Source organism: Protopterus annectens, chromosome 4.part0 (genome assembly GCF_019279795.1).
Source record: "Protopterus annectens isolate FY-2018-M chromosome 4.part0, PAN1.0, whole genome shotgun sequence".
In the NCBI taxonomy this organism is placed as follows: Eukaryota; Metazoa; Chordata; order Ceratodontiformes; family Protopteridae; genus Protopterus; species Protopterus annectens.
Genome location: NC_056733.1, coordinates 496,522,427 through 496,550,405, shown reverse-complemented (window position 1 = coordinate 496,550,405; position 27,979 = coordinate 496,522,427). Strand labels below are relative to the sequence as shown.

The following is a 27,979-nucleotide window of genomic DNA, read 5'->3' as shown; positions in this document are numbered from 1 at the left end:
TCAACTCCACAAGGAGAGCAGGAAGGACAAAGGCAAGAAAAGGCATTGGCCTAGATAAGGGGGACAGATGGTAAATGGCAGAGAACAGTGGTGCCCCCTAAGTGCAGGGGCAGTAGTTAAACTGCAGCAGCTAGGCTCCGATATTTTCTTAAATTAATTTCTTAATATACACCTATGAGATTGCTTGTAGGAAGAGTACAGAAATGAAAGTAATCACATCAGGTACAACTTCTTCTTCTTCTTTTGGCTGCTCCCGTTAGGGGTCGCCACAGCAGATTAACTGTTTCCGTTTCCTCCTGTCCTCTGCATCTTGCTCTGTCACACCAACCACCTGCATATCCTCTCTCACCACATCCATAAACCTTATCTTAGGCCTTCCTCTTTTCCTGTTACCTGGCAGCTTCATCCTTAGCATCTTTTTCCCAATATACTCTGCATCCCTCCTCAGCACATGTCCAAGCCAATGTAATATTGCCTCTCTGGCTTTGTCTCCAAACCTTCCAACCTGGGCTGACCCTCTAATATACTTATTCCTAATCATGTCCATCCTCGTCACACCCAGTGCAAATCTTAACATCTTCAGCTCTGCCATGTCAAGCTCTGACTCCTGCCTTTTTGTCAATGCCACTGTCTCCAACCCGTATAACATAGCTGGGCTCACTACCCTCTTGCAGACCTTCCCTTTCACTCTTACTGGTACTCGTCTGTCACAAATTACTCCTGACACTCTTCTCCACCCACTCCATCCTGCCTGTACTCTCTTCTTCACCTCTCTTCCACACTCACCATTACTCTGAACTGTTGATCCCAAGTACTTAAACTCATTCACCTTCACCACCTCTACTCCCTGCATCCTCACCATTCCTCTATCCTTCCTCTCATTCACACACATATATTCTGTCTTAGTCCTGCTGACCTTCATTCCTCTTCTCTCTAGAGCATATCTCCACTTCTTCAGGGTCTCCACCACCTGTTCCCTACTCTCACTACAGATCACAATGTCATCTGCAAACATCATAGTCCACGAGGACTCCTGTCTGATCTCGTCTGTCAACCTGTCCCTCACCATTGCAAATAAGAAAAGGCTCAGAGCTGATCCTTGATGTAATCCCACCTCCACCTTAAACGCATCCGTCACTCCCACCGCAGACCTCACCGCTGTCACACTACCCTCGTACATATCTTGTACCACTCTTACATACTTCTCTGCCACTCCCAACTTTCTCATACAATACCACAACTGCTCTCTAGGCACCCTGTCATATGCTTTCTCTAAATCCACAAAGACACAATGCAACTCCTTCTGACCTTCTCTGTACTTCTCCATCAACACTCTCAGAGCAAACATCACATCTGTAGTGCTCTTTCCTGGCATGAAACCATACTGCTGATCACTAAACATCACCTCCCTTCTTAACCTAGCTTCCACTACTCTTTCCCATAACTTCATGCTGTGACTGATCAGTTTAATCCCTCTGTAGTTACTACAGCTCTGCACATCACCCTTATTCTTAAAAATCGGTACCAAAACACTTTTTCTCCATTCCTCAGGCATCCTCTCATTTTCCAAGATTTCATTAAACAATCTAGTTAAAAACTCCACTGCCATTTCACCTAAACACCTCCATGCTTCCACAGGTATGTCATCTGGACCAACAGCCTTTCCGTTCTTCATCCTCTTCATAGCTATCCTTACTTCCTCCTTGCTAATCCACTGCACTTCATGATTCACTATCCACACATCATTCAACCTTCTCTCCCTCTCATTCTCTTCATTCATCAACCCCTCAAAGTACTCTTTCCATCTGCTCAACACACTCTCCTCGCTTGTGAGTACATTTCCTTCATTATCCTTTATCACCCTTACCTGCTGCACATCTTTACTAGCTCAGTCCCTCTGTCTAGCCAATCGGTACAGGTCCTTTTCTCCCTCCTTAGTGTCCAACCTTTTATATAACTCTTCATAAGCCTTATCCTTAGCCTTCGCCACCTCTCTCTTTACCATGCACCTCATCTCCTTATACTCTTGTCTACTTTCTTCATCTCTTTGACAATCCCACTTCTTCGCCAATCTCTTTCTCTGTATACTCTCCTGTACTTCTTCATTCCACCACCAGGTCTCCTTGTCCTCCTTCCTCTTTCCAGATGTCACACCAAGCACCCTTCTAGCCATCTCTTTTACTAGCTCTGCTGTAGTTACCCAGCTATTCGGTAACTCTTCACTGCCACCCAGTGCCTGTCTTAACTTTTCCCTGAACATCACCTCACAATTACCCTTTTTCAATTTCCACCATTTGATCCTTGGTGCTGCCCTCACACTCATCCTCCTCTTCTTGATCACCAATGTCATCCTGCAAACCACCATCCTATGCTGCCTAACTACACTTTCCCCTGCCACCACTTTACAGTCTCCAATCTCCTTCAGATTGGCCCTTCTACATAAGATATAATCCACCTGTGTGCATCTTCCTCCACTCTTGTATGTCTCCCTATGCACCTCCCTCTTGTTAAAATATGTATTCATCACAGCCATGTCCATCCTTTTCGCAAAGTCCACTACCATCTGACCTTCTGCATTCCTTTGTTTAACACCATACCTACCCATCACTTCCTCGTCCCCTCTGTTCCCTTCACCAACATGCCCATTGAAATCTGCTCCAATCATCAGTCTCTCATCCTTGGGTACAGTCATCACCACTTCATCCAACTCACTCCAAAATTTTTCTTTCTCATCCATCGCACACCCAACTTGTGGAGCATATGCACTAACAACATTCATCATTACACCATCAATTTCCAGCTTCATAAACATCACTCTATCCGACACTCTTTTCACCTCCAAAACACTCTTAGCATACGCTTCCTTCAGGATAATGCCTACTCCATTTCTCCTCCCATCCACACCATGATAAAACAATTTGAAACCACCTCCGATACACCTAGCCTTGCTCCCCTTCCATCTGGTCTCTTGCACACACAATATACCAAACGTCCTTCGGTTCATCATATCAGCTAGCTCCCTCCCTATACCAGTCATACTGCCAACATTCAAAGTTCCGACTCTCACTATCACAGTCCTAGCCCTTACCTGCATTCGGGCATGCCTTCTGCCTCTTCTCCTCCTTCGGCCAACAGTAGCCCAATTTCCACCAGCACCCTGTTGGCCAACAGTACTGGTGGCGGTCGTTGTTAACCTGGGCTTCGACCGATCCGGTATGAGTTTCTGTACAGTTTTCAATCACATCAGGTACAACACAAGAAGGAAACTAACCACCAAAGGCAGCGAAATGGGATGGAATGGTGGAGCAGAAGAATAAAGAAAGAAAGAAAGGCTGTAGATAGCAGGAGACGTGGCCTAGAACAGAACATGGGAGGAGATAAGAATCTGTCTGCATTCAGAAAGTATGTTTTTGGTGATCTGGCACTCAGTCACAAATCAGTCTTGTCAAGACAGAAATCAGAAACCACATTAAACTAATACCTAGAGTTGGTAGGAAATAGGTCATATGGGGGTATTAGGATGCATGTTGTGGTGAATGTAAGAACTACTGGTATGTAAGAGGACACAGGTGAGATAGTAGCAAAGAAAGATAGTCCATGTGGTAGAGACAGTACAAGAGAATAGTTTGAGAATAACTGTTTTAAATAGTACTACTGGTGCCAGCAGCCAGCACTCTGAGGACAAGGAGTACTAGGAGTTGTAACTGTCTGCAGAAGTGGACAAGGGACAGAGGTAGATGACTAGAATGGATGTGGATAAGACACCTACAGGGATCATCTGTATGTGGGGCAGAGACCTCATGTTAGCATTGTAGGAACAGTGGTTACCATACTTCAGTAGAAAAATACATTTCAGTGATCATACCATTAAATTAAGATGGGAGAAGGAAACAGATATTATAGAAGTAGAAGTGAGGGGCAGGTCATCATACTTTGTGTGGCTTAAAACAAATAACATAGCAAACAAAAAAAAAACTTTAAATGACAGTGTAATATTACCATGTAGCAGAAGGAGTCAGGTTTGGAGGATAAAGAGTTGAAAGAAGTGATGCAAGAGAGGAAGTTGGACATTACTGTGACAGAAATATGAAAATGGTAAAAGGTGTTCAGGAATGAAAAAGAAGGAAGGGATATAGATGAATTAATGGTCCCCATAAAGGATAGCAGCATATGAGTTCAAGTGAGAAACAAAACACTACCTCATGAATAGAACAAGGTTTGTGAATAAGGTCATATCCTAAGATAAGAGCCTTATGCTTGAGGTAGATAAAAATAGGTGGTCCTGAGCACCCCAAGGAAAAAGGACAAGAAAGTGGAAAAGGGACAAAATGACTGATTTAGGAAGAGGGAAGTGGGTTATAGTCCTGTAGAAGTAGAGCCTATCAGAAGTACAAGGAGGAACTATAAGCTTTAGGTTAGAGAAGGAGAGCTGATGGAAGTCTTGAACCACTATCAGGCAAATAGAGCATTACTGTACTACAAAGAATGCAATTCTGTAGATGGCCCTAATAATGGCAGAGATTCAGGTATGTCCCTGGAATATGATGTCACTTCACGGTGATACTGCCTCTTTATTGTTTAGACTCAGATGGAAGACTACAAATGAAAACATGAGCATTCCTAGGGACTGGATTATGCTGTTGTGGGGGACATAGTCAAACATGAATTAGGCAGCTTGCAACATAATGAGGAAATAAAAAGCAAGCAATAAAAACGGGTCAAAGATGAAGTAGTTAGGGCTAGTTACTAGGGACTGTGCAAAAGATACAAAAGGAGGTGAAGGCCAATATGGCCACACAAGAATCCAGAGAGATTTATGAACACATGGTGCAGGTAGAAGAATGAAGCGGAAAACAACAATGGAGGGAATGTTAAATGCACGTAAAGGTACGATGAAATAGGTTTACTGTTTCTACCAATAAGCAAATGTAATATAATATGCTGTTTTTTTAAAGCTGTAAATATTTCTAACTCATTGTTTCAATTCTTTACTTGCAGGGTATAATCCATTCACTGACCAGTAATGAGTGGACATTAACTGAAGACTTCATTTAACACTTTTACCCAAGTCAGAGACAAGGAGCAGCTACAGAGCAGACATAATATTGTACAACCTACAGCGAACTGTTTTGGAGTATGTGTACAGAAGCGAACAGCGTAAAGGGCTTTTAAAAAGTTCAGCTCTCGGGCCATGTCTAAACTCTCAGATTTTCAGGCACAATCTTATCATCAGCAGAATCTACTGGATATGGCTTAGCAATGTGAAAAAGGAAAGGCACTTACCTGAATGAAAAAGTAATTCACCACTTTGAGAAAAATAAATAAAGGCTGGACTAACAATTCATTTTAACATGGCCGAGTTTAAAAATATTTTAAAAATTGTGACACACAGAGAAATCCTCTTTACATCTGCTGAACTAATTTAATACAGTAATATGGAAGCATAGTACATAAATTACAGGATTTTATAAAACATAATACTTGTGATGAAGGCACCTACTGTTTCTCCACACATTGGCTAATAATCACCTTCAAAGAGTAGGAAAAAGAAAGCAAAGGCGCAGACTATGAGTAGGGCATGGCGAAGTTAATAGTAAAATGTCACCGCTATTTTAGACGTAAGCCAGTTCGTTTTTTTACTTTTATAATTCTTTACTTAACTGCTGGAAGCCTAGTATTTCTGCATTCTGGATTTGTTGGAGAAACAAATGTATCTGAGAAGGAGTCAAGCACTGGTGAGACTGTTAGCTATAGGACTGATTTTCATAGCTTGTCATTCCTACAGCTTGGAAAGGGCTTTAAAGAACCTGCTGTGACCCAGAACCTACCACGACGATATGGGTCATGGTTAAAAGAGATCTCAAGAGAGTCACCAAGATGGAATAAATCTGGAAGCAGCAACAGACCATGGACAAGGGCTTTGAAGGGTAGAACTATCCGAGAGCAAGAGGAGAACAAAGGTTAGTCCATGACTTTACTGAATATCAATACCATGCATCATTAATGTGAGCTCACAAAAGTACCATAGTGCTTGTGAAAATCACTTAGAAAAGGGAAGTCATAGCTATGTCTACCAGTTAATAAACTAGATTGCATAGCTAAGTATATAATCTAATCTAATCTAATATATTATAAAGGGTCTGCTTCAAAATTTCTAAAGATCACTTACTCGAATCCCAAATCATCGCGATAACAATATCAAAACCACATAACCGTGAACTGTCAAATCATTGAAAATGTTTACTGAGAAAGGAACTACTTGGCTACCGTGGGGAAGTTTTCCCTTTTCCCCCACTATAGTGTGATCTTGGAGTTGTTATATTTAGTTGTGGGGGTGTGGGAGGTGGAGTCCCCACATTGCGGGGTGTGGGAAGAGAAGGCCCTCACTTTGGTGGTTTTAATTACTTTGTCTCATGTATTTTGTCCTGTATATATATATATATATATATATATATATATATATATATATATATACATATACAGGTGGATATGCCCAATATACATATATATAAAGTGTGTGTGCATTTGTGTATGTACATACAAACATATATTGGATTGGAATCCTTCCGTCAGTCAAATATATGAAATGTTGAGAATGGTAATGCCTACACAAGTGATTAAATAATTATATGGTCTCAGAATTTTGACATTACCTTGAGAAAAGTCACAGTACAGTGGAGAGTGGGAATTTGCCTTTCCATGTTGTTGTGCGGTCTTAGAGTTGGTATACATCAGTAGCAGGGTGAGTAGGAGTCTTTAGGCTTACCGCCTGAGAAAAAAAGTACTTTTTTTCTTAGATAATTTGAGTTTCTAGCTTTTTTTTTTTTTTTTTTTGATTTTGTAAACTACACTCATATATAATTTTCTACATGAGCTCAAGGTGTTGCATCAACTGTTGCTATCTTTCTTGATTCAGTGCCACTCTCCTATCTGTTTTGATGGGCATGCCCATCTGTTGCAAGTCTTCTCTCATGCAATCCAGCCATCTCTTTGCTGGATGCCCTCGATTGCTCTTGCCTTCATCCTGTCTCTCTGAAATCTTCTTCTTTCCTATACATGTGGCTGATCCACCATAATTTCTTCTCATTGGTCTTCTCTACAATAGGAAGTGCTCTGACTCCTGCTCTGATGTCCTCATTTCTTTTTCTATCCAACGCTAAGCATCCTATCCACCCATCTCAGGCATTTCATCTCCATCACCTCTAGCTTCCTCAATTGCTCTGCATTCACTGTCCAGGTTTCTCTACCATACACTGTTTTGTACAGCTTATTCTTCTCCTTCTTTGATATTCTTCTGTCACGCTTCCCATGGTGCTCTGTGCCAGTTGTTTGCAGGCCCTGTTTTCTAGCTTTGATCTCCTCATTCAAACTTCCCTTTTCTTCAACCACCCCTTCCAGATACTTGAAGCTCTTAACCTTCTCCACTATTTTCCCTTACATCTCAGTTTGTAGCTACTTCTGATTTCTCCCATTTGCTACCATCACAACTGTCATGTCTGTACTCGGTTTCATCCCATGTGCCTTCAGTCTTATCATAGGGTCATAGAAGATTACTAGGCTATTGACCCAGAGATCATTTTAAGCCTAACTGTTTCAACCCAATGTAATACCATAGATGTACTAGTCAATATCCAAGATTGCATTTAGTGATGACTGCTCATCCCCAGGAGGGTTGTGGGCCCTAAAACTGGTAAAAATTTATGGTGCCTCATCCACTCATCCAGATTCTTCTTGAACAGTGTCATAGAGATGCTCTGTTTCACACGAATTGGTAGCATGTTCCAAAGATGTGGCAGTCACTGGGAGATAAATATCTTAACCCAGCATGTCCTATTTAAGTCACAGGCCATATTTAAGTCCCAGGAATGGGTAGTCCTAGACCCACTTGATTTACGGATATGCAGGAAGTTAAATAGGTTTGGGTCTTGGGTTGCTCTGTAGGCCAGGCATAAGTCTCCCCTAAGAAGTCTATATGATAAAGAGTACAGAGACAGGGATTTTAGTCAGTCTGAGTAAATTACATGCTAGAGGCCCTTGATCTTCTTTGATACAAATCTCTGAGGTCTCTCTAATTGCTGTAGGTGCTTAGTATGGTACATGCCAAATGGGGCGTTATGCTCAATTGTGGGCCGGATAAGTGCCAAGTATAGAGGGGTTATAACTTCTTTTGCTCTCAAGGTGATGCCTTTACTAATCAACTGAGCTATGTGGAAAGCATTTCTTACAATGGTAGACACATGGTGGTCGATGTTAAGGTCACCATCAACCTGTAATCCCGGATCCCTTACCATTTCTTGGGTAGTTAGAGTACTGTTATTGATTTGATAGTGTGAAAGAACATTGTTTGTGCTGAAGGGAATGATGATGCATTTCTTTGCATTCATTTTGAGACCGTGACTAATACACCAGTTGTTGGTCTGTGTGAGACCATTCTGGAGTATACTGACATCATTTGGAGATTCAATGATTGCACTTAGTTTGCAGTCATGTGCAAACTTGGTCAGTCACAACCCTTTAGTTTTGACCTGTACTTCTGAGAAGTATATACCAAACAGTAGGGGGTCCAGCACTGACTCTTGTGGCACCCCACTAATAACAGGTCTGCTAGCTGATGTGGAGTCACCCGCTTTGATAGTGTGCCCCATTTGTGAGCCAGTTGGCAACCCATCTTACAATGAAGGCATTTCCATTCAGTTTGCTAAGTTTATCGGTAATGCCTGAATGTGGGATTGTGTCGAAAGCCATTGCCAATTCAAGGTATGCTGTGTGTACAGATTGCCCTCATCAATGGCCTTCGTCACACTTTCTAAGAAATCCACCAGATTTAACAGACAGGATCTGCCTTTCATGAAGCAGAACTTGGTAGAATCCAGGGTTTGAAGGTCACCTACATCTTTATTTATGAGGTCCCTAATGATACGTTCCATGGCCTTACAGATGAGGGTGGTCAGACTTATGGGTCTGTAATTCCCCAGGTCTGTTGCTAGGCCACTTTTGTGGAGGGGAATAACTGTAGCTGTTCTCCATTCCATAGGAACACAGTCTGTGTTTAGGCTATGATTGAAAAGGCTATTTAGTGGTGATGCTAGTTCATGTTTTATCCTGTTTAGAAGACAGCCTCATGTGTCATCTGGTCCCATAGACAACATGTTCTTTGCCATGTACAGGGCTTTGAGGATCTGCTCTTCAGATATGTAAGGTTGGGAGGTAAGTTTGGACGAGGGCTTGTTTAAGTTAGGAGGGGATAAGGGAGTGAAATTTTCAGAAAACCTATCTGCTGGCAGGTTCGCTGTCTGTGTGGGGTTAGTGTGTGTGTGATATTGTTGGCCACCAGTTTTGCACTTGCTTGGGTCCTACCCTTTAGGTTATGTGCATAGCTGCAAAAGGCCTTATGGTTATCCTTGGTAGTACTTGCTAAGTTTCTCTCAAAGGAACTCTTGGAGGATTTGACAAGTTGTCTTATTTGCCTGTTAAGGCTGAGGAGGGTGCTTTTCCATTGTTGGGTCCTTGTCTTTGTTTTGTTGGACAGCAACTTTTTGCATTTATTGTAAAGGTAGTTGATGCTGCAAGTCCACCATGGTAGCTTGATTTTACTTGGGGCTCGGGCTTTGATTATATTTGGTACAGCAAAGTTTATACACTTATGCAAATGATTGTACAGGGCTTTAGTGTAAGCTTCAGTGTAGTTACCACTTTCAGCTTGGGGCGGGGCCTGTAATGCATTTATGCTTTCACCTAGGAGGGTATATTTTGCCTTGATGAAGTTTTTTAGTCTGATTTCACCCTTTGTGAGTTTTGGTGTTAGTGTCAGTTCAAAGGTGACTGATTTGTGGTCAGTTTTAACTAATGAGGGTGCAACAGTTGCAGCAGTGCACCTATTTGATATGTTGGTGAGGACCAGATCTAGAATGTTTGTTCCTCTTATTGGGGTATGGACAATTTACTCCAGGTCATTTGAATTAAAAAAGTCAAGAACCTTTTTTGCTAGCGAGTTTGGGCTAAAGTATGTTTAACAATTAATGGTGGGATAATTGAATTCCCCCATAACCAGTGTGCTCTGTAAAATTTCGATTGTCTTCAGTTTGATTAAGTAGATTTTGTGAGTATCGTGACTCATGGAGGGGCATCTGTAACTGACTAGGACTTGAATAGGGGTCTTACCCACCATAACCTGGACCTGGAGTAACTCCATAGAGTTGTCCAGTTTAACTAGCCACAAGGTGAATTTATCTCTGGTATAGATTGAAACACAACCTCCTTTGGTTTTCACACATTCATTTTGCGGTCTAAAATTGTGGAAGGCATTGTAACCTTGCAGGGCCAGGGCACTTTTGAGACCTTAAAACAGGTTTCTGTGACTGCACTGACATCTAGATCTTCTAATGATAGAAGTGCTTCCAGGAAGTGCAGTTTTTGGTTTAAGCACCTATCATTTAGCAGCATGACTCTTACTTTGTTATGATTGGTTAATTTCACATTGGTAATGTTGCTTTCAAGACCTTTCTAAAAAAAGGCACTATGGGGAGGCAAGAGCCTTTGCCAGCAGCTGAAAGCCAAGTGGTGCCACATGCAAGCTGTCTCTGGCAAAGCAACTAGGTTTGTCGACCATGACTTCCCAGACAGACAAGAAATGGATCTTTCATTCCATTCTCCTGTCATTTGCTGAAGTTTTTTTAGAGTCTTTTTGTAATGTCATATCATCTGCGTACAGCTGTTTTGTTGCTCTTTCCCATCTGACCTGTTTGCTAATGTTGTCCATCACCAATATAAACAGCAGTTGTCACACAGATAAACCTTGTTGCGCACCCCATCCAAGCAGGAGCCCTTCTGTAAGTCTGAACACTGTTTGTACTTGTGTCATTGGGTACTTGTACCAATTCTAAACATGTTCCCACATTTGCATAACCACAGAGAATAGAAAATACTGCTGACACAAATATCTAGTCATGGAGCTAAAACTTAAGAGTAGGCATTATCTAGGAACTAACAATGACTGACACTAATTTGCATTATAGTTCCAATGCTCCAAAACTAAACCAACAGCCATCTTTTATAGGCTGACAGAATTTTTAACCAGATGTGTTTTAGTCATTTGTGGTTTAGATCAAAAGGACATTTGTTTAAATGGGCCACTATTTTTGTTTTTAGATCAACTGAACGTTAGATCAAATGAACCATAACCATATCTATATACATATGGACTTACGGAATAATTTAGACTTAAGTAAATAGACACTAAAAACACTGACTGCAAAAGTTTGGGGAAAAAGATATTGACACCCTTAAACACATATTCCAAGACACAACCTCAGACCATGTAAAATAACTCTATTATTTTTTGCAGAGTGGCAAGCCCACAGACTCCTTCACAACCCCCTTCTAATTATATATACTAACTCAGAAATTACACAGTGCCTGGGATGGGTCATATTCTCCTTCCCTGGGATTGTTCATCTTGTACATCTTTTGACCATCTCTTTTATCGACTAAAATGTGTCAGCCAAAGAGACATTGGCATCACTGACATTTGGGAGTATCACTTATTCATTTTTTAGACTTGCTCCAATATATATATATATATAAATATATATATATATATATATATATATATATATATATATATATATATATATATATATATATACACACACATATACACACACATGCATACATATATATATATATATATATATATATATATATATATATATATATATTCCATTATATATTACTTATTTTATTTATTTATTTATTGATGTTTGTTAACCAGGTTAGTCCAGCTGGGCTTGTGGCCTTTTTTCAGTGGAGACCCAAGGAGAAAAGCTTTAGTATATAGTATAAAAATACAGAAAGTCACAACTTTACAATAAACAATATATGTTACATAGTTCAAAATTTACAGAAGTCACAGCTTTACAATAAAATATATGTTACATTACATTTGAGAGAATGTCATTTTGAGAATATATGTAAGATAAGCCAGAGGCTTGCATGTATAATATTTTTAAGAAGGATGCACTGACAAAAACCTATGACATTTGATTAGTTTTGGCAACGAAAAGTTGATATAGGTGGAAGTTTCTTTCCCTAGGTTCAGTTAGAAATCCTTATACATTACAAGTAATGGATGTAAGCTTTGGCAATAAGGCAAACATATCTCATACTAGGTGGTAGTGATTTTGTGAAGGTTCATTTTGAAATCATTATAAATGGAGGTTTCTAATTTAATTAGAATAATGTTAGGGGACTGCTGTGGAATGGAATATAGTTGATTAGTCTGGTATAGCAAATGAGTAGTTGTAATGCATGAAAGAGTACAAACTGATTACTTGATTACTTGTTCGTGAACTAATTTTTATCACTTACTTTGAGTTGAGCCAGTGTGTTCTCATCTTCAAGCTAATTTCTTGTGAAAAATGTTTTATCATTTCTGCTTCGCTCTTTTATACTGCTTTAATTTAGTACAGTGGAAATTAGCAAATACACCTCTTCTGCTTAATTTTAATTTGTCCTGTGCCCTCCCTCCTTGCCATAAGAATCATAATATGAGTCAGTGCCATATTGGATGGGGAACAGGAAATTCATCCTTGGTCTCTAATGGACACAGGCAGCCTGCAAATGTTTCATCTCCATGGCTTCTGCTTGTAAATATTTCATCTCCCAAGGCCCTGCTTACTTTTTTCAGAGGTACTAGAACTTGTTAGAGATTTGGGATGCTTAGCTAGGTTTAAAAAGACCCATGAGTTCTTTAGCCTAGCAAACACCTATGAACTTATGAACCTATATAACAACTTTGCTTACATTATGGGGCAGGTTAGTTTTAGTTTTTCTTTGTCCACCTTTGTTATCTCTTTTTTGAAGAATGCCCTGTTGTATTGTACAACTGTACAAATTAAGCAGCTTTTATCCTGTGCCTATGAGGTGACTCCTTATACTGTTTATAGACATACTTTCTTTTTACCCATATGGTAGTGTAATTCAGGCATTTACTCCAAAAAGATCTAGGGATTATACCTGATCGTACAAATTTCACTTGAGAGAAAAAACATATGCTTCAGTATATGTATATTAATATATATATATATATATATATATATATATATATATATATAGATAGATAGATATATATATGTACACATATACACACATATATCTATATATATATATATATATATATATATATATATATATATATATATATATATATATATATATTATTCTCAAAACCATTTCCTTTTTGGTAGTGTTCCCAAGTTGTTTGTTGTTCTCTCTCTACATGTATCAAGGTGCAGTGGCTGCTTCTATGGCATTTTTTATAACCTTTTCTCCAGCTAGCATGATTAAATATGACCATATAACCTTGACTTCAGAAAGAATTATACTTAAAATACAATGCATCTTTTAACAATCTCAGTTGCAAGCCTTTATTAACTCCTGTTTCCAAGTGTTTTTTTTTTTCCAAGATATGTTATCATCTTCTGGTCTATGAAGAAAACAAAAAAACATGATTAATTACTGTCATCAGAAATGTCCTATGGTTAACCAGCCTCCACCTTTCTATGTATTATTTTATTTATTAGTTTGTTTATTTTTTGGCAGCTGCAATTACATACCACCAACCCATAATCACTCTTGTTCTTATTGAAATACTAGTAACTCAAATAGTCGTTGGTTGTGTATATTTCTTCCTCACTGAGTAAATCAATTCTTTGTAGCCAGTTAGTTCTTTACTGACCTAGTAAGCTCAGGAGATGACAGCTGACAGATTATACACTTTTGTCCTGCTACTATTGACCTGAGAAGGGGACACCAAAGAGGAGAAGGGAGGAGGGTGTAGGCAGTGAAAGGCAACCCCCTCCCCATGGCAACATCTCAAACAATGCACCACTCCCTTTCCATACAGATTAAATTTTTTATTAATGTTTATGAACATACCACACTTCTGTAAATATATATATATATATATATATATATATATATATATATATATATATATATATATATTTATATATATACATATATATACACACACACACATATAAACACATAATGCTGGTATAAGTCAAGTGTCTGATAACAAGGTTCCCCTAAAGAAGATTTGCCTGTTGAATGCCGTATCTTGCTGCAGTAGCTTAAATTTCTGTGGTACTGTATTTGATTTTTGTCGGTTATGATTGTAAGATGGCTGTAGATTGAGATTGTGCTGAAAGCTGTATCCTAGGCTATGATGGCTAGTCTGCACAAAGGGTACAATAGTGGTCCCCCTAGCTAGTCTGTAAATACTAACAGATGGCTCAGGGAGCACAAATTGTTTAGACTAAGAATATTTATGAGAGCTAACATCTCTTTTATGTTGATGTCTTTTTGTTTGCATTTTTTGTTTCAAAGACCCAGCACTTTTAACCACATAGACACTGCTCCGCAAATAAAGTTTGAGGTGTCTGTTGTGTTTGACTATGCTAGAGCAGGCTGGGAGAATATGACACCTGAATTCTAAAAGAATCAGTGTCTTTAACACATAATCTCCCTTTTCACAAATCCTACAACTGAAATTTGAAAGATCAAGAGATGTTGATACTGGGATAATAGAGATTCTAGGTACCACTGTAACATTTTTATGTAAAGTCTTGCACAGCCATGGAACCTGTAGGTTGTTCCATGGTTAAGTCAAAAAGGTGCCATATTCCCAGGGGAACTAAGCAGCAATAGTCAGTTAAACAGATATTTGTAAAATAATAACTTTTTTCCTTAAAAAAACACAGGAAAAAGCTCATTAACACTTTTCCCTGTCCCAGAAATTAAAATATTATCAGTTTCACTACAGAAAATGTTGTTTTAAATAAATACGTTTTAATAATTTTGTACCACAAAATTAAAAAAAGTAGTGCTCCTTTTTAAAAGTAAACAAAGGCAAATGCCAATAAATATAAACAAAAAATTTGAGTGTTCTAATATCGACCCGTTTTCAGCAAACTGAAAATATCGAAGAAAAGGAAAACCTAATTTTTTCCTAGGGAAAGAATTCAGTTGTCTGTTTCTATTGCTTCGGTATTTTCAGCGCTGTGGTGGAAAGTTACGGGTTGGGTTCAGGTAAGTGTGCGATTGTGTGGACGTGAGGGTTAGGGCAGGTTAGGTGAGTTAGGGTTAGGGCGCGGGTCAGGTAAATGTGCGATTGTGTGGACGTGAGGGTTAGGGCGGGGTAGGTGAGTCAGGGTTAGGGCGCAGGTAAGTTGACTGTGCGATAGTAACGGACCTTAGGGTTAGGGTTTGGGTTAAGGTAAGTGGATAGTTAGTGGTGTATGTATAGTTTAGTGTAGGGTTAGGTTTAAGAGTTTTGGTGTATGTGTGTGGATTGCTGTTTGTTTAGCCTTTCGGCTTTATAGTCTTGTCCTAGTATTTCGAGATTATAAAGTGAAGCCATATATATATATATATATATATATATATATATATATATATATATATATATATGTGTGTGTGTGTGTGTGTGTGTGTGTGTGTGTGTGTGTGCATGTTTAACAGAAAAAGTACGTTTTCTGTGACAAAAATGAAGCAGAATTTGTTTTCCCCCAAAGGGAACTTATCTTCCAAGCAATAGAACAGCGCTAGCCAACGATTGATCTTTGGAAGACGCAGAACAGCACTCTCTTCAGTGGTAGGAATGGTCTGAAGGGCTTGGCACTCAAACCTAACACCAACTAACATGTGTACAGAGCATGCCCTGAAGCTTTGGAAGCTGTCCGTTATGTCCTTGGAAGGGCATAATCTATGTTGCTTAGGCTACTGTAGCAATGATCGAATGAAGAACATTGTCAGTTATTTCTTCACAGTTGACAGCAGCTCCTGCCACCTTCTCTACATTTCTCAAAGCGGTCGCCTATATGAGTTTTTAAACATTCAATGCAATTTTATGCTCGTTTCCTAAGAGGCTAATGCAAGCTTCTATGTAAATCGCTTCTTCCCACAAATATGTTGTGTCATTCCAGTATATTTTTTCTTCCTTAGTTGAAAATAGGAAAGAAGACCTTAGGAAAAATAATGGGCTGGGTTTAGGGAAATGTCTTTTTCTTTCTCTACACACATTTTTGTTTCTAATATGTAACTGTCATTATTGGCTGCCATCATATTTCGAAGTCTAGTTTTCATTGCAATGTTTTTGAAAAATCAGTTAAATACTTTGTTGAAAAAAGTATTTAAGGGGAATAGAAAAGAACAGGTGACTGATGTTTTATAACTGAAATAACTATTACATTTCTTAATTTTGATAAGGGATGTAGAACAACCTGAGTAATATTAAGGCACAAACCAAAATCATTAAACAAGTAATGCATATGTTTATCAAAATGTCACAAGACATTTTCTTATTAGTATTAAGTACTCTGATGGCACAGACTTTTCAGAACATTGCCTTGTGGTTTATTTATTTATTTATTTATTGCTTTCTCCTCAATGGCATATTCATAATCAATACTCCACTCTTGATTGAGGGCATGGTGTACCCTTCTGCAATATGAGAACTATACATATGGGGGATGTTTGGGTACAATTTAAAACATTGGTGAGTATCTATATTATAAGAGATTACTGACAAAGTTCAGCATATAGTGCATTTCTGGATTTCCTACCCTATGTATTTCTACTATTCAGCTTTGAAAATTATTCTCAGAGTACTGTCTTCTTTCTTCTCATATAACAGAACAACATTGATGTGCTACTCAGCACACCCAGTTAATTTTTTTCATTTTGTCACTGTTTTGAGTTTTGAATTTTGAATGGCCTTATGATATTGGTCAGTATAGAAGTTAAACCCATGTTTGATAAGTGTTCAGTCCATTTAATTGCCTACGAATGGAATTTTTGTTGGAACTTTCAAATACCACCTTCTGATCATTACGATACATATTTCATTATTTCACAACAGTAATCCAGACCTAATGCAATGTATATGTATTCCTTCGTTTTCATTTTTTACTTTTTTTACATTGTATTCTTATGGTGAACTGTGATTTCTCTCACACAATTGTTTTTAATGTCACACTACCTACTGTATACCTGCATTTCACTGAATCCATTCTTTGCAAATGTATTTTAAGTTTGAGACATTATCATCTCACCTATTCAACATAAATGATACTGTACATCATTTCTGACAACTTTCTCAACAAAAGAAAGCAATACTAAAGTATCTGAAATGTTTTCTTTATTTAATAAAGAAACCGATTATCTCTATGTGTTAGTAATTGCAAACTGCATACCTTTTAACTCTAGCAAATATAATGAACATTTTGAAATATTTTCTAGGAAAATAATATAGTTGAAAAATGAGTGTTTGAGAAAGGGAGCAACAGTCCCAAGCATGGACTTGTGGGTGTAAACTAGGAGGGGGCAGATCAGGAGACTGCAGTGGGTGCAAGAATAGATAGCTACACCTCTGTGCAAAATAAGTTGCATGACTGCATTGTCTTTTTTTCATTTTCTCCACAATATTCTTATTTGTTGGTAGAATGTGACTCATTCCTCTACATGATACTCACCTTTGCCCATTATTAAACAGTCCCTGTGAACAGAAAAATAAAATACTTGAAATGCTGCAAAACTTCATTTGCATATTGACATTTACTTTAGAGTTGTCCTCAGATTTTCAGGCTCCTCTAGTTTTTCAAGATATAGTTAAGTTACTGACCTTCTGACCTTTTTAAAATTACTTTTAGTGTGTCACATAGCATTTTTCTTTCAGAAAAGCAGTAATGTATTGTTAGCTTTCATTTTGCCATGTTTGACAAATATGTAGGGAAATGTTAAATTTGTTTTACAAGTATGGTATTGTTTACTTGTATTTCCACTGCATCAGCTTACGTCTTATCTTGATTTATGGTTCATTACTCCTGCAGATAAATATTTTTTCATTATTACCTAACATTTAAACACATTTACATTTATTGCCTCAATGTAATATGCTTTTCTATGCATACTTACTCTGTCTTTTAACAGAGTCAGAGGGATTGTAGTTGAATGTGCAAACTGTTTTTGTCTATCTGCTTATACAATGTATTTCCATTTAATTTTGTTGTAGTTTTACTCATTGCTCCTCGACTACAATTACATCTGTCTGCAGCAGATTTCACTACATTTATGGTTAAATATGTCAGATTATGATTACTTACGCAATCTGTTGTAAATACAAGTCAATAAGGCAAACCTAAAAAAAATACATTTATGGTAAATGTCCTATTACTAAGTCAAGATGGAAGCATAACAGAAAAAACATATTTTAAACAAATACACATTGCAAATATTAGTTCATTAATTCAAAATAGATAAAAAAAGGGAGAATACATGAAATCAGAGTGAATGTTTCAATACAGAAAGAAGAAGAAACAAAATCAGCAACCAAATGCACTAAAGGATAGCTGTTCATTTACACTTGCTGTAATCTTCATTTGGTCTGGGGTTGAGATTTGTAGTCTGTGTAAGCACAGTGGAAAAGGGAGGGGGGAGATGCTAAATTTACCAATAATCCATGACTGGGCATTGGCATCACAGGATTTACCCATGACTGGTCTGGTTTGATCACAAAGGTGAATCCTCAGTGATTAAACACAGCCAACCGCTGGTGAATCCTGTGATGCTCACATCCAGGAGTAGTTTATTGCAATTATGCAATGGCATTGTTTAAGAAAAAATTGCTTACCTTTCTTAAATAATATCTTTGTATAACAGAACTTTAGTCTTCTTCCGCATGGTCTTCTATATGTCTATGTACTGCGCATGCATATGGGATTTGTATCCCCATGTTTGCACAGTGCATCAGAGCACTGTACAGAAGCGGCAAAGGAAATGACATTAAAGTTGCTGCTTGTTTCTCTCCCTTTCTTTTCCATTTTTTTTTTGTTTGTTTTATTTGAAGCTCATATGTATGACACTAAATAAATTCTGAGGGACAGTGCAAAGATATGAGTAAAATTAGGGATATTTTGTAAAACTGTACACAGTGAAAGGTATGGTTGACAGCAGAGCCATTGGTCTTAGTACTGGTAGCCATTCCTTTTAACTGTGTACAATTTTTGCAGCGCATCCCTGCTTTCTGTAATATTTTGGTCTGAGCCTCATATAACAAGTCTGCAAAGCTGTTATCCAGTATATGTCAATAGATAGCCTGGATATTCAACGATACTTCAGTGGACAGAACTCTTTCTGTTAGTATATGCTCTATTTACAAGGGGCACAAGGATAGGGATGTACAAGCAGTGTGCTTGTTTTTGAATAGTACGGGCCTTTTATTCTATAATTGAGTATATTACACTGTAGCTAACACTCTAAGAAAAAACAGAGATTGGAATTTGTCTTCCTAATGATAAAAGAACAACTTTAATACATGTTTCATATATATATATATATATATATATATATATATATATATATATATATATAATTACAAAGATGAAACGCATAAAGAACATTGTAATGAGCTAGAGAAACTTAAAAGAACTTCACAAGAAAGAGGGCAGAAAAACTATGAAGATAAACCGGTGCATAGATTTATACTAAATTTATTTCTGGAGGACTACCGATGAGCTATGTAGTGAGACCCTTAGAAATGAGAGTATATTAGTTACTCCTAGTAAGAAGAATATGTCCTAGGCATGAATTTACAGTCTCCGATGCTGCTATCAGGTCTTGTTTTGAAAGTTGTAGGATGTTATGTTGTTTAAAATGTAGAAAGAGTTTAAGTGAAAGACAGGGAATGTTCTAGTTTATGAATATGTCATTATCATTACCATGCCGGCAGAATTTCAGGTCTTTGACACAAGTGTTCGAGCTTTGCTTCTGCAAAGGTGGTGGAGGTCAGGAAATGGAAGGGCTTTCAGTGCTCAAAAGGCTAAACCAAGACTGTCCACAGATGTGTACACCAGGTAGAGTTATGGTACTGGGCTTTTTCTTTATTGAAGTTTAGCTTTTATTGTCCAGAAATTTTCCTGGTGAAAAACATTTCAGATCTTTCAAGTTAATCATGGTGTTTTTTTTTTTTTTTTTTTTAATGAGGTACTTTTTATTCATGGATAGTCCTAATAATGAAAGTGAATACAAAAACCAAGACTGGATGGCACCTAAACAAGGTACTCCCAAAGATCATCTCGGGAAATTAGATGGACATCCTAACCAAAATTAAATGATCAAAAAATGTTGTTAACATGGGTACTCAAACTCTGAACAATTGTATCTGTTTTGAGAGAGCTGTTTGTTAAGAGGCAGGAGAGATATTTTTCCCAAATGTAACACACGAGACATTGGTCTTAGCCAGGCCCTGCTGGATTATCTCAGTGTCCAAAGGAGATTTAACAACTGTAGCCAGTTTGCAGACATCAACAAAGTTTTCCACAGTCCCTTGACTTTTGCTTTCACTTCTGAGAAGTAACAGCAAACAACAGGAGACACATCATAGAGTCTTGTGGAAACCCACTAATGACACTCCTCTGGCTAGAAGAGATTCCCTTACCTTAACGATGTAGTTTCTTTTGAAGAACCAGTTGGCTATTGAGTGGTATTTATATGGGATTATTTTAAATTTGGCGAGGGAATCTATGATACCAACATGTGTGATGATGTCAAAGACTTTGGCAAGGTCAAGATACGCAGTAAAGATAATATGTGTGGATTCATCTTTAGAATGTTGATTGCAGAAATAATCAGCACTTAAAACATTGACCAGACAAAATTGAGTGACAGTAGCTGTTTATTAGAGATCGCAGTGTGTTGGGAAATGGGTTTTTTTCCTATTCCTGCTAGACTGCGATCTCAAACTTGGCATATATAATTAGAATGGGTGAGGGGGTGTGTTCCCCATATAGGGATTTCAAGTGAAGCTTCCCTGCAAAAAATGTTTTATGATTTGTTTTTGATGTTCCAGACATTTGAAGTGTACAGTCAATGTTTTGAATGTTGAGCATTTCTAAATTCGACATTATGGTAAATATCTAACTGCCTGGTCCTCATTCAGGACTTTATTGATTCTTTCAAATGAATTAACTAGGCCTAGTAGGCACAACTGGCCTTATACAAATCTAAAATGGTTCTGGTCCAAGGATTTTATAGTTCAGGTATGTCATTTCTCATCAGCTCAACAATTCCACCTCCATAACTTTACAGTCAAGACTTACAAGACTAATAGATCTATAGTCTGTGATTTTGGTGGTTTGTTGTGGAACACCTTTGTACAATGGCAAAGCCATGGCTGTTCTCCACATTTCAAGGGCATAATCCACTGATAGCCCTAGAAGAAATTTAAGAGGGGTTGGCTAAATGGTGTTTGGCACTCAGTGGCAGACATCTGGGGATATCATCAGGTCTCATCAAGATAGGATAGCTATAACATGGCCTAAGGTGATCTGGGGTGTGACGAAATGACTGGTGGCAGAGGTTGACATCTGCCTGGGTATGGGGGGTGAAATCAGTATTGAATTTGTCTGTGAAAATGAGTGCAATAACTTTGGGATAAGATCAGGAGAATGAATTGGCAATATGTTTGATGTGGTAATCTGCATCATTTGTTAGCTTTATATTTTTTAACTGAAAAAGGCCTTGTGGTGATCTTTAGAGTTAATAGTGACCCTGAAGTCATAGCTGAGCATGAACTACTTGAGGGTGTGCATGAGAGTTTTACTTTTAAATCCATTGTTATATTGGGAAAATGTCGATATGTTACAGATAGCCCAAAGTCTTTTCTTTTTATTGTGAAGCTTGTAAGGGAATGGCGATCAGAGGACTATGCAGTAGCATTAGGTACTGGCTTATTTGAAAGAACTGCAGCATTTCTTTTTACCTTCTATTTTCTATTCTTGCAGCTGACCATCAACAGTTTTCAGTGCCTTTCTTCATTTTTGGGTCTGCCAGCCTCCCTGACAAAGGTTAGGGCCAGGGAGATTAGGTCATACTGAATCCGTGTCACACTTCTACCTGGAGTATTTTTACCTAGGTGCCCACTCCCTGCACATAGTGTCCTAAGTGCAGAATGTGCAGTGGGGGGACAGCACTGATGTGTTCCTTACTTCCACTGATGTTGGCAAGCTCCCACACCCACACTTCAGGATGTATGCTGGCCTCTGACTCAGACCCCATTGTGTGACATGAACCTTCCCCAGTTCATCATGATGAGCCTTCCCATCCTCCCCTACCAGCTTCTCAGACACCACTAATAGCACCTAAGTTGCCTGGGGCATAGTTAGGACTTTATCCATCTGCATCATGGCACTGGCTTAGAACAGCACTATTTATGGTTGACAAGAATGTTTGTAAATAAAATGAGGCTTCTTTTGAAATAATTACAAAATATTGTGTTTTTTGGGGGGTTAAAGTGTATTTTAATGGGGAAGTTACTGTTAGTCAAATATTCTAAGAAAGTAAGACATTATTAAGGATAAGATTATGGGTAAGAATATTATCACTCCTGTTTGGAAGGGGAACAGTTTGGACAAGGAAAATTAATGTTACTAAAACTGAGAAATCATTTAGCATATTTGTTTGCTTGTTGGGAGTTGTAAAAGTCTGCTATTTTATAGTATAGTGGGAAAAGTCTCACATAATAAGCATTGTTATTTTGATGGAGAGCTTTCCAGTCTGATTTATATAATCTGGGTGCTCAGAGGAGGACATGAAAGGAGACCTACCTGAGGTGTTGCATGAAAAGCAGTCTAACTGAGGATTTCATTCAACTTCACAAGTTCCATTATTATAGTGTGCATGATTTATCATGGAAGAATTGGCTCCATGACAAACGTAGGCATGTCTTCCACAGCTGCCTGCACCCTGGCAAGGACGGAGTGCCATGTTTAGCTTGAAGCTAAGTTTCTATAAATACAGAAATATGCATGTTATGTATTTCTGCAAGGTAGTGGAAATTCTTAAGCTCAGATGTTATGCTCTTCAAGCTTCTAACTTTCATCAGGGCTACAATGATGCTTCTCAGATTAAAATTTGAAAAGCAAGTATTTACATGAGTTGGGTATTGTCGAGAAAGGGTATTAGGAGCAGCAAAACCTTTAGCAAGTAGCAAATGTCATGAAAATAAAGGTGTTACCATTCCTTGGAAAAGGGGGAGGGTCTGTTATCCACCTTCTCACATGCTAAATGCCCTGGAATGACCTCTAGTTAAATATCTGAATGTTTAAGCCAATTATTTTATCTTTGAACTCAGACATCATTCTCAGTGATGGTTGAATACTGCCTGGCAATAGAATAGAAGAACAGTAGAATAGTGTCTTTCAGCATCGTCTACAGGGCAGTGTCTAAGATTATTCACCTCCATATGGGCAATCACAGCTGCATACTTACATTTCAGATAGTGTTGGGTTCTGCAGCCCCTGTTTGCATTTGCAGTCCTAGCACCAGAGTCCACTCCTTGTCCCTTCTGTTTGGTCCAGTGTCAGTGTGACTAACTGTGCAGTCACACATAATGAGAGGCTATTGATTCTGTACAAGCTTATCAGACTTTAGAGGAGTAGGCTTGCATTTTTGGTGATTTGTAAAAGATGGAGGTGTGGGAGTAGATGTCAAAAGAGGTATGTAAAAGTCCCTGGGTAGTTGAGGACAATGGGTCTTCTGCAAGGCTCTACTTCTTACACCAAGGTCCATTGCCCCTCTACTCCTCACACCAGGGAATCAGTGTCCCTCTACTCCTCACACCAGGGAATCAGTATCCTTCTACTCCTTACACCAGGGAATCAGTGTCCTTCTATTCCTTACACCAGGAAATCAGTGTCCATCTACTTCTCACACCAGGGAATCAGTGTCTCTCTACTCCTCACACCAGGGAATCAGGGTCCCTTTACTCCTTACACTAGGGAATCAGCATCTTTCTATTCCTTACACCAAGGAATCAGTGTCCCTCTATTCCTCACACCAGGGAATCAGTTTCTGTCTATTCCTCACACCAGGGAAGCAATATATTTCAGCTCCTTACATCAGGGATTTGGTGTCCCTCTACTTCTCACACCAGGGAAACAGGGTCTCTCTACTCCTGTCACCAGGGAATCATGCTCTTCTACTCATTACACCAGGGAAGAAGTGTCCCTCTACTCCTCACATCAGGGAATCAGTGTCCCTCTACTCCTCACATCAGGAAATCAGTGTTCCTCTACTCCTCACATTAGGGAATCAGTGACCCTCTACTCCTCACACCAGGTAATCACTATCCTTTCACTCCTTACACTAGGAAATCAGTGTCCCTCTACTCCTCACATCAGGGAATCAGTGTCCCTCTACTCCTCACATCAGGGAATCAGTGTCCCTCTACTCCTCACACCAGATAATCACTATCCCTTTACTCCTTACACTAGGAAATCAGTGTCCCTATACTCCTCAAATCAGGGATTCAGTGTCCCTCTACTCCTCACACCAGGTAATCAGTGTCTCTCTATTCCTCACATTAGCGAATCAGTGTCCCTTTACTCCTTACACCAGGAAATCAATGTCCTTCTACTCATTACACTAGGTAATCAGTGTCCCTCTACTACTCACAGCAGGGAATTAGTGCCATTCTACTCACCACACCAGGGAATCAGTATCTTTCTACTCCTCACACCAGGGAATTGGTGTCTCGCTAACGCTCACACCAGGAATTGATGTCCCTCTACTCCTCACATCAAGGAATCAGTGTCCCCCTATTCCTTACACCAGGGAATCTATGTCCATCTACTCCTCACACCAAGCAATCAGTGTCAACTACTCCTTATACCAGGTAATTGGTGTCCTTCTACTCCTCACACCAAGGAATCAGTGTTCCTCTACTCCTCACACCAGGAAATCAGTGTCCCTCTACTCCTGACACCATGGAGTCAGGGCATCTCTAATCCCCACACCAGGGAATCAGTATCCTAGTAGTCTTTACACCAACAGCAGAATAGTTGCCCTAGACCTATGAGCTACAGTTTGCTGGTTCATCTGCAATCAGTAGTCTTGTCTTGTCTTAAAAATAATTTGTTAAACTTGTGGGAATTACTGTGTGTGTGTGTATGTGTGTGTGTGTGTGTGTGTGTGTTTGTGTGTGTGTGTGTGTGTGTGTGTGTGTGTGTGTGTGTGTGTGTGTGTGTGTGTGTGTGTGTGTGTGTTTGTGTGAGTGTGTGTGTGTGTGTGTGCGTAATATTGAAAGGGAGTTCACTTAGTTTGCTAAAATCTATATGCAAAATAAAAGATGCACAGCAGCTTTCTCGGAAGATCAGACAGAATAAACTTTACCTTGTTCTGCTTAACTTACATAAAAGATGTTCTTCTCTTTTCCCCTCACAGTTTAGATAGCATTAATCCCTTTGCAGTCAAAGAATGCAATGCAGATGTTTGCTAATTGACCAGAATCATGAACTTTTTTTAACACTGCATGAAAAAAATGCAATTCAAAGGAAAACAAACTACCCCCACACAAAACCAGAAGGTAGGAAAGACTCTAAAGTATGCAAACTCTGAAGAAAGAATCAACAAATGGTCACAGATCACCTTTACCTGGCAGTTTACCGAGATTATTTTATAAGGAGAAATACTTTATCAGAAAAAAAAATATTCAACATATATGGTATTTTATCTTTCTTTAAGTTGGAACAAAAACATTAAACCAGATTGAAGGAAAAATGAAAACTGTATTAATAAAAATCAGATAAGTTTAAAGAAATGCCTGAAAGGTTAATTACATTTAGGCTATAGGGTCATATTTATTCAACTTGTTGTATTGCTGGTATATTTTAGAAAGCTGTCACAGTAAAAACATTTTGCTAACTACTTACTACTGCTAAAATTTCAAACACATGACTGAGTGACTGTTCTGTACTATAATCTGCATCTAGGGACTTCATAAGCAGAATATGTAAATCCAGTATATTTTGTATAGCAGACATCAATCACTTTTTGAGGAGGTCTGACACAAATTGCAAATAATATTACAAAGTATGAAAGCAATTTTAAATGGCTGCATTCATTTGCATTGTTACTGCATGTTCCTGATGTGGAAAAAAATTAGAAATAGTTCATATGCTCACACATACCAAAAAGGAATAACAATCTCAAAGAATAAATGCACAGAGCAGCTGTAAATATCTCCAAAGGTAGCTTCAAATTTCAATATATGCAGCAATATAACTCTGAAATCAACAAAGCATGAAAGCCTGTTGGCTTCATTCCAGCTGGGGAATATCATTAGGTTAATAGCAATAAAGTCATAATCACAGGTGCCTACAAACTTATGCAAAAGAGTAATACTAGACCTGATTTAATAACATATGAAATTGTAATTCTAAATCTGGTATCAAGAAAAATGTTTTTAAATGAAATGCCATCAACATTTAGTCATTACTGATATTTAAACAAAAAAGCCTATTGCCTTTATTAGTTCTTGTTTCAGATTATAATTGTTGATAGTGTTTTAATATTATTAAGACAATGAAGTCTCATGGATAGTAATATTTTAGCCTTCAGGTTGGGGACCAGACAGAGTCTCCTGAAAAACAATTAGTACCGTCTGTATCTTTTTATCTGTTCCCTTGTGATCATCTGCTTCAACTATATGAGAGTTGAATAAGAATCCCTCCGGCCATGGTAAATTAATTTCTGTTTGCAGAGTAAGATGTATTGCACTTGATACAATAAAACTTTTATAAAGCTAACAATGAGATGGCAAACACAATATTGATTTAAATTCCACCCACTTATATGAATCTGAAGTACGGAAAAGACTTCTAGGAGGAATGCAGTAACTTTGAAATGCTGTGTTACTTTTGAGATGACTGGATTGTTTTCTAAGCTGCATTCTAAGCACTCTGCTTCTCATTTTGTAAATCATAATTGCAATCTTATGTTTGGCAATGTGCATATAAGTGATACTGATGTAAAGTACATGTTACATTAGTATGAACATTACCAGTTTTGATGTATATGTCTTCTCAACAGAACTCATTACCTGTTCATGAAATGCTATGTCTGTTTTAGTACAGTTTCATATCTAATTTATTTATGATTGTTAATATGAATGTAACAGTTTTCATTACCCGTGGCAGATTCAGAGCTGTATGTTTATTACCATCCACTTCCATACACAAATAAAATATGACTTAAACAGCATATACAATTAGAAGCTCCCCTTCTTACCCTGTAGAATGCTAGCTACCTCTAGAAAAGCCTTCTAGATTTGGGAACTGGACTTCCTATATGCTGCTGACATGAGTGCAAAGAATTGTTATTTAGTGTGCCCTCCCACTACACTGTTTAGGTCTTAATGTTACTAAGTGCCAGCTTAAGGAACCTTATGCATCCCTTCCACTTTTTCTGCTGGTTGCCTGTATATGACCTAAATGGTGTTGAACAAATGTGCCCTGCTAATGTATTCAGTGTGCATGCATGGAATTCTGATGTGCACTCACTCTGCTTTCAAGTACCTCCTTACTTATTCACCTGTAGTTGTTGTGTCTTTGGCTTATCCCAGTTAGAGGTCGCCACAGTGGAACTCCGGTCTGCTAATGTTTGATAGTGGATTTTTACGTGCCGAGTTACCAGCCCTGACGCACAACCTTCAACGAAGGCATGCCCATTCATGCATGCCTCCACACAGAAGACGCTCTAACTGAGAATCGAATGAAACAACGTCTTGCTGTGAGGTGACAATGCTATCGCAGCACCACTACCTGTTTTGCAGGCATTTAGGCTACATGTCAAAAAATATTACTGTTTACACCCATCAGTTTATACGAAACCACTTTCAAAATTTTTATATTTAAATCAACCTTAGCAAACAACCTGTAAATATACAAACAATAATTTGAGATGCAGGGGAGTTCAGTAGTTTCTCAAAATGTTACATTATCAACATTATGTCTGTCATCTGCATGACTTAGCCAAGGATTCATATGAGCTTGAAATCCACATACCCCAAGTGCTGAGTCACCCTTCTACCGACATTTAGTATTCTTATGTAATTCTGAATCAGTCATCAGTAATATAACTT

General features: G+C 38.4%; 1 protein-coding gene across 3 annotated transcripts in view; it reads left to right on the top strand.

Annotated features, from left to right (window-relative positions):
* The window catches only part of WSCD2 (WSC domain containing 2), a 2,311,682-nt gene that overhangs the window by 513,158 nt on the left and 1,770,545 nt on the right, over window positions 1-27,979 (top strand). For all 3 annotated transcript variants that reach the window (XM_044068417.1, XM_044068416.1, XM_044068415.1), the window contains one exon: window positions 4,999-5,960. In XM_044068417.1, coding sequence (XP_043924352.1) covers window positions 5,579-5,960 — 382 coding nt within the window. In that variant the 5' untranslated portion in view covers window positions 4,999-5,578. The remainder of the gene's footprint in view (window positions 1-4,998; window positions 5,961-27,979) is intronic.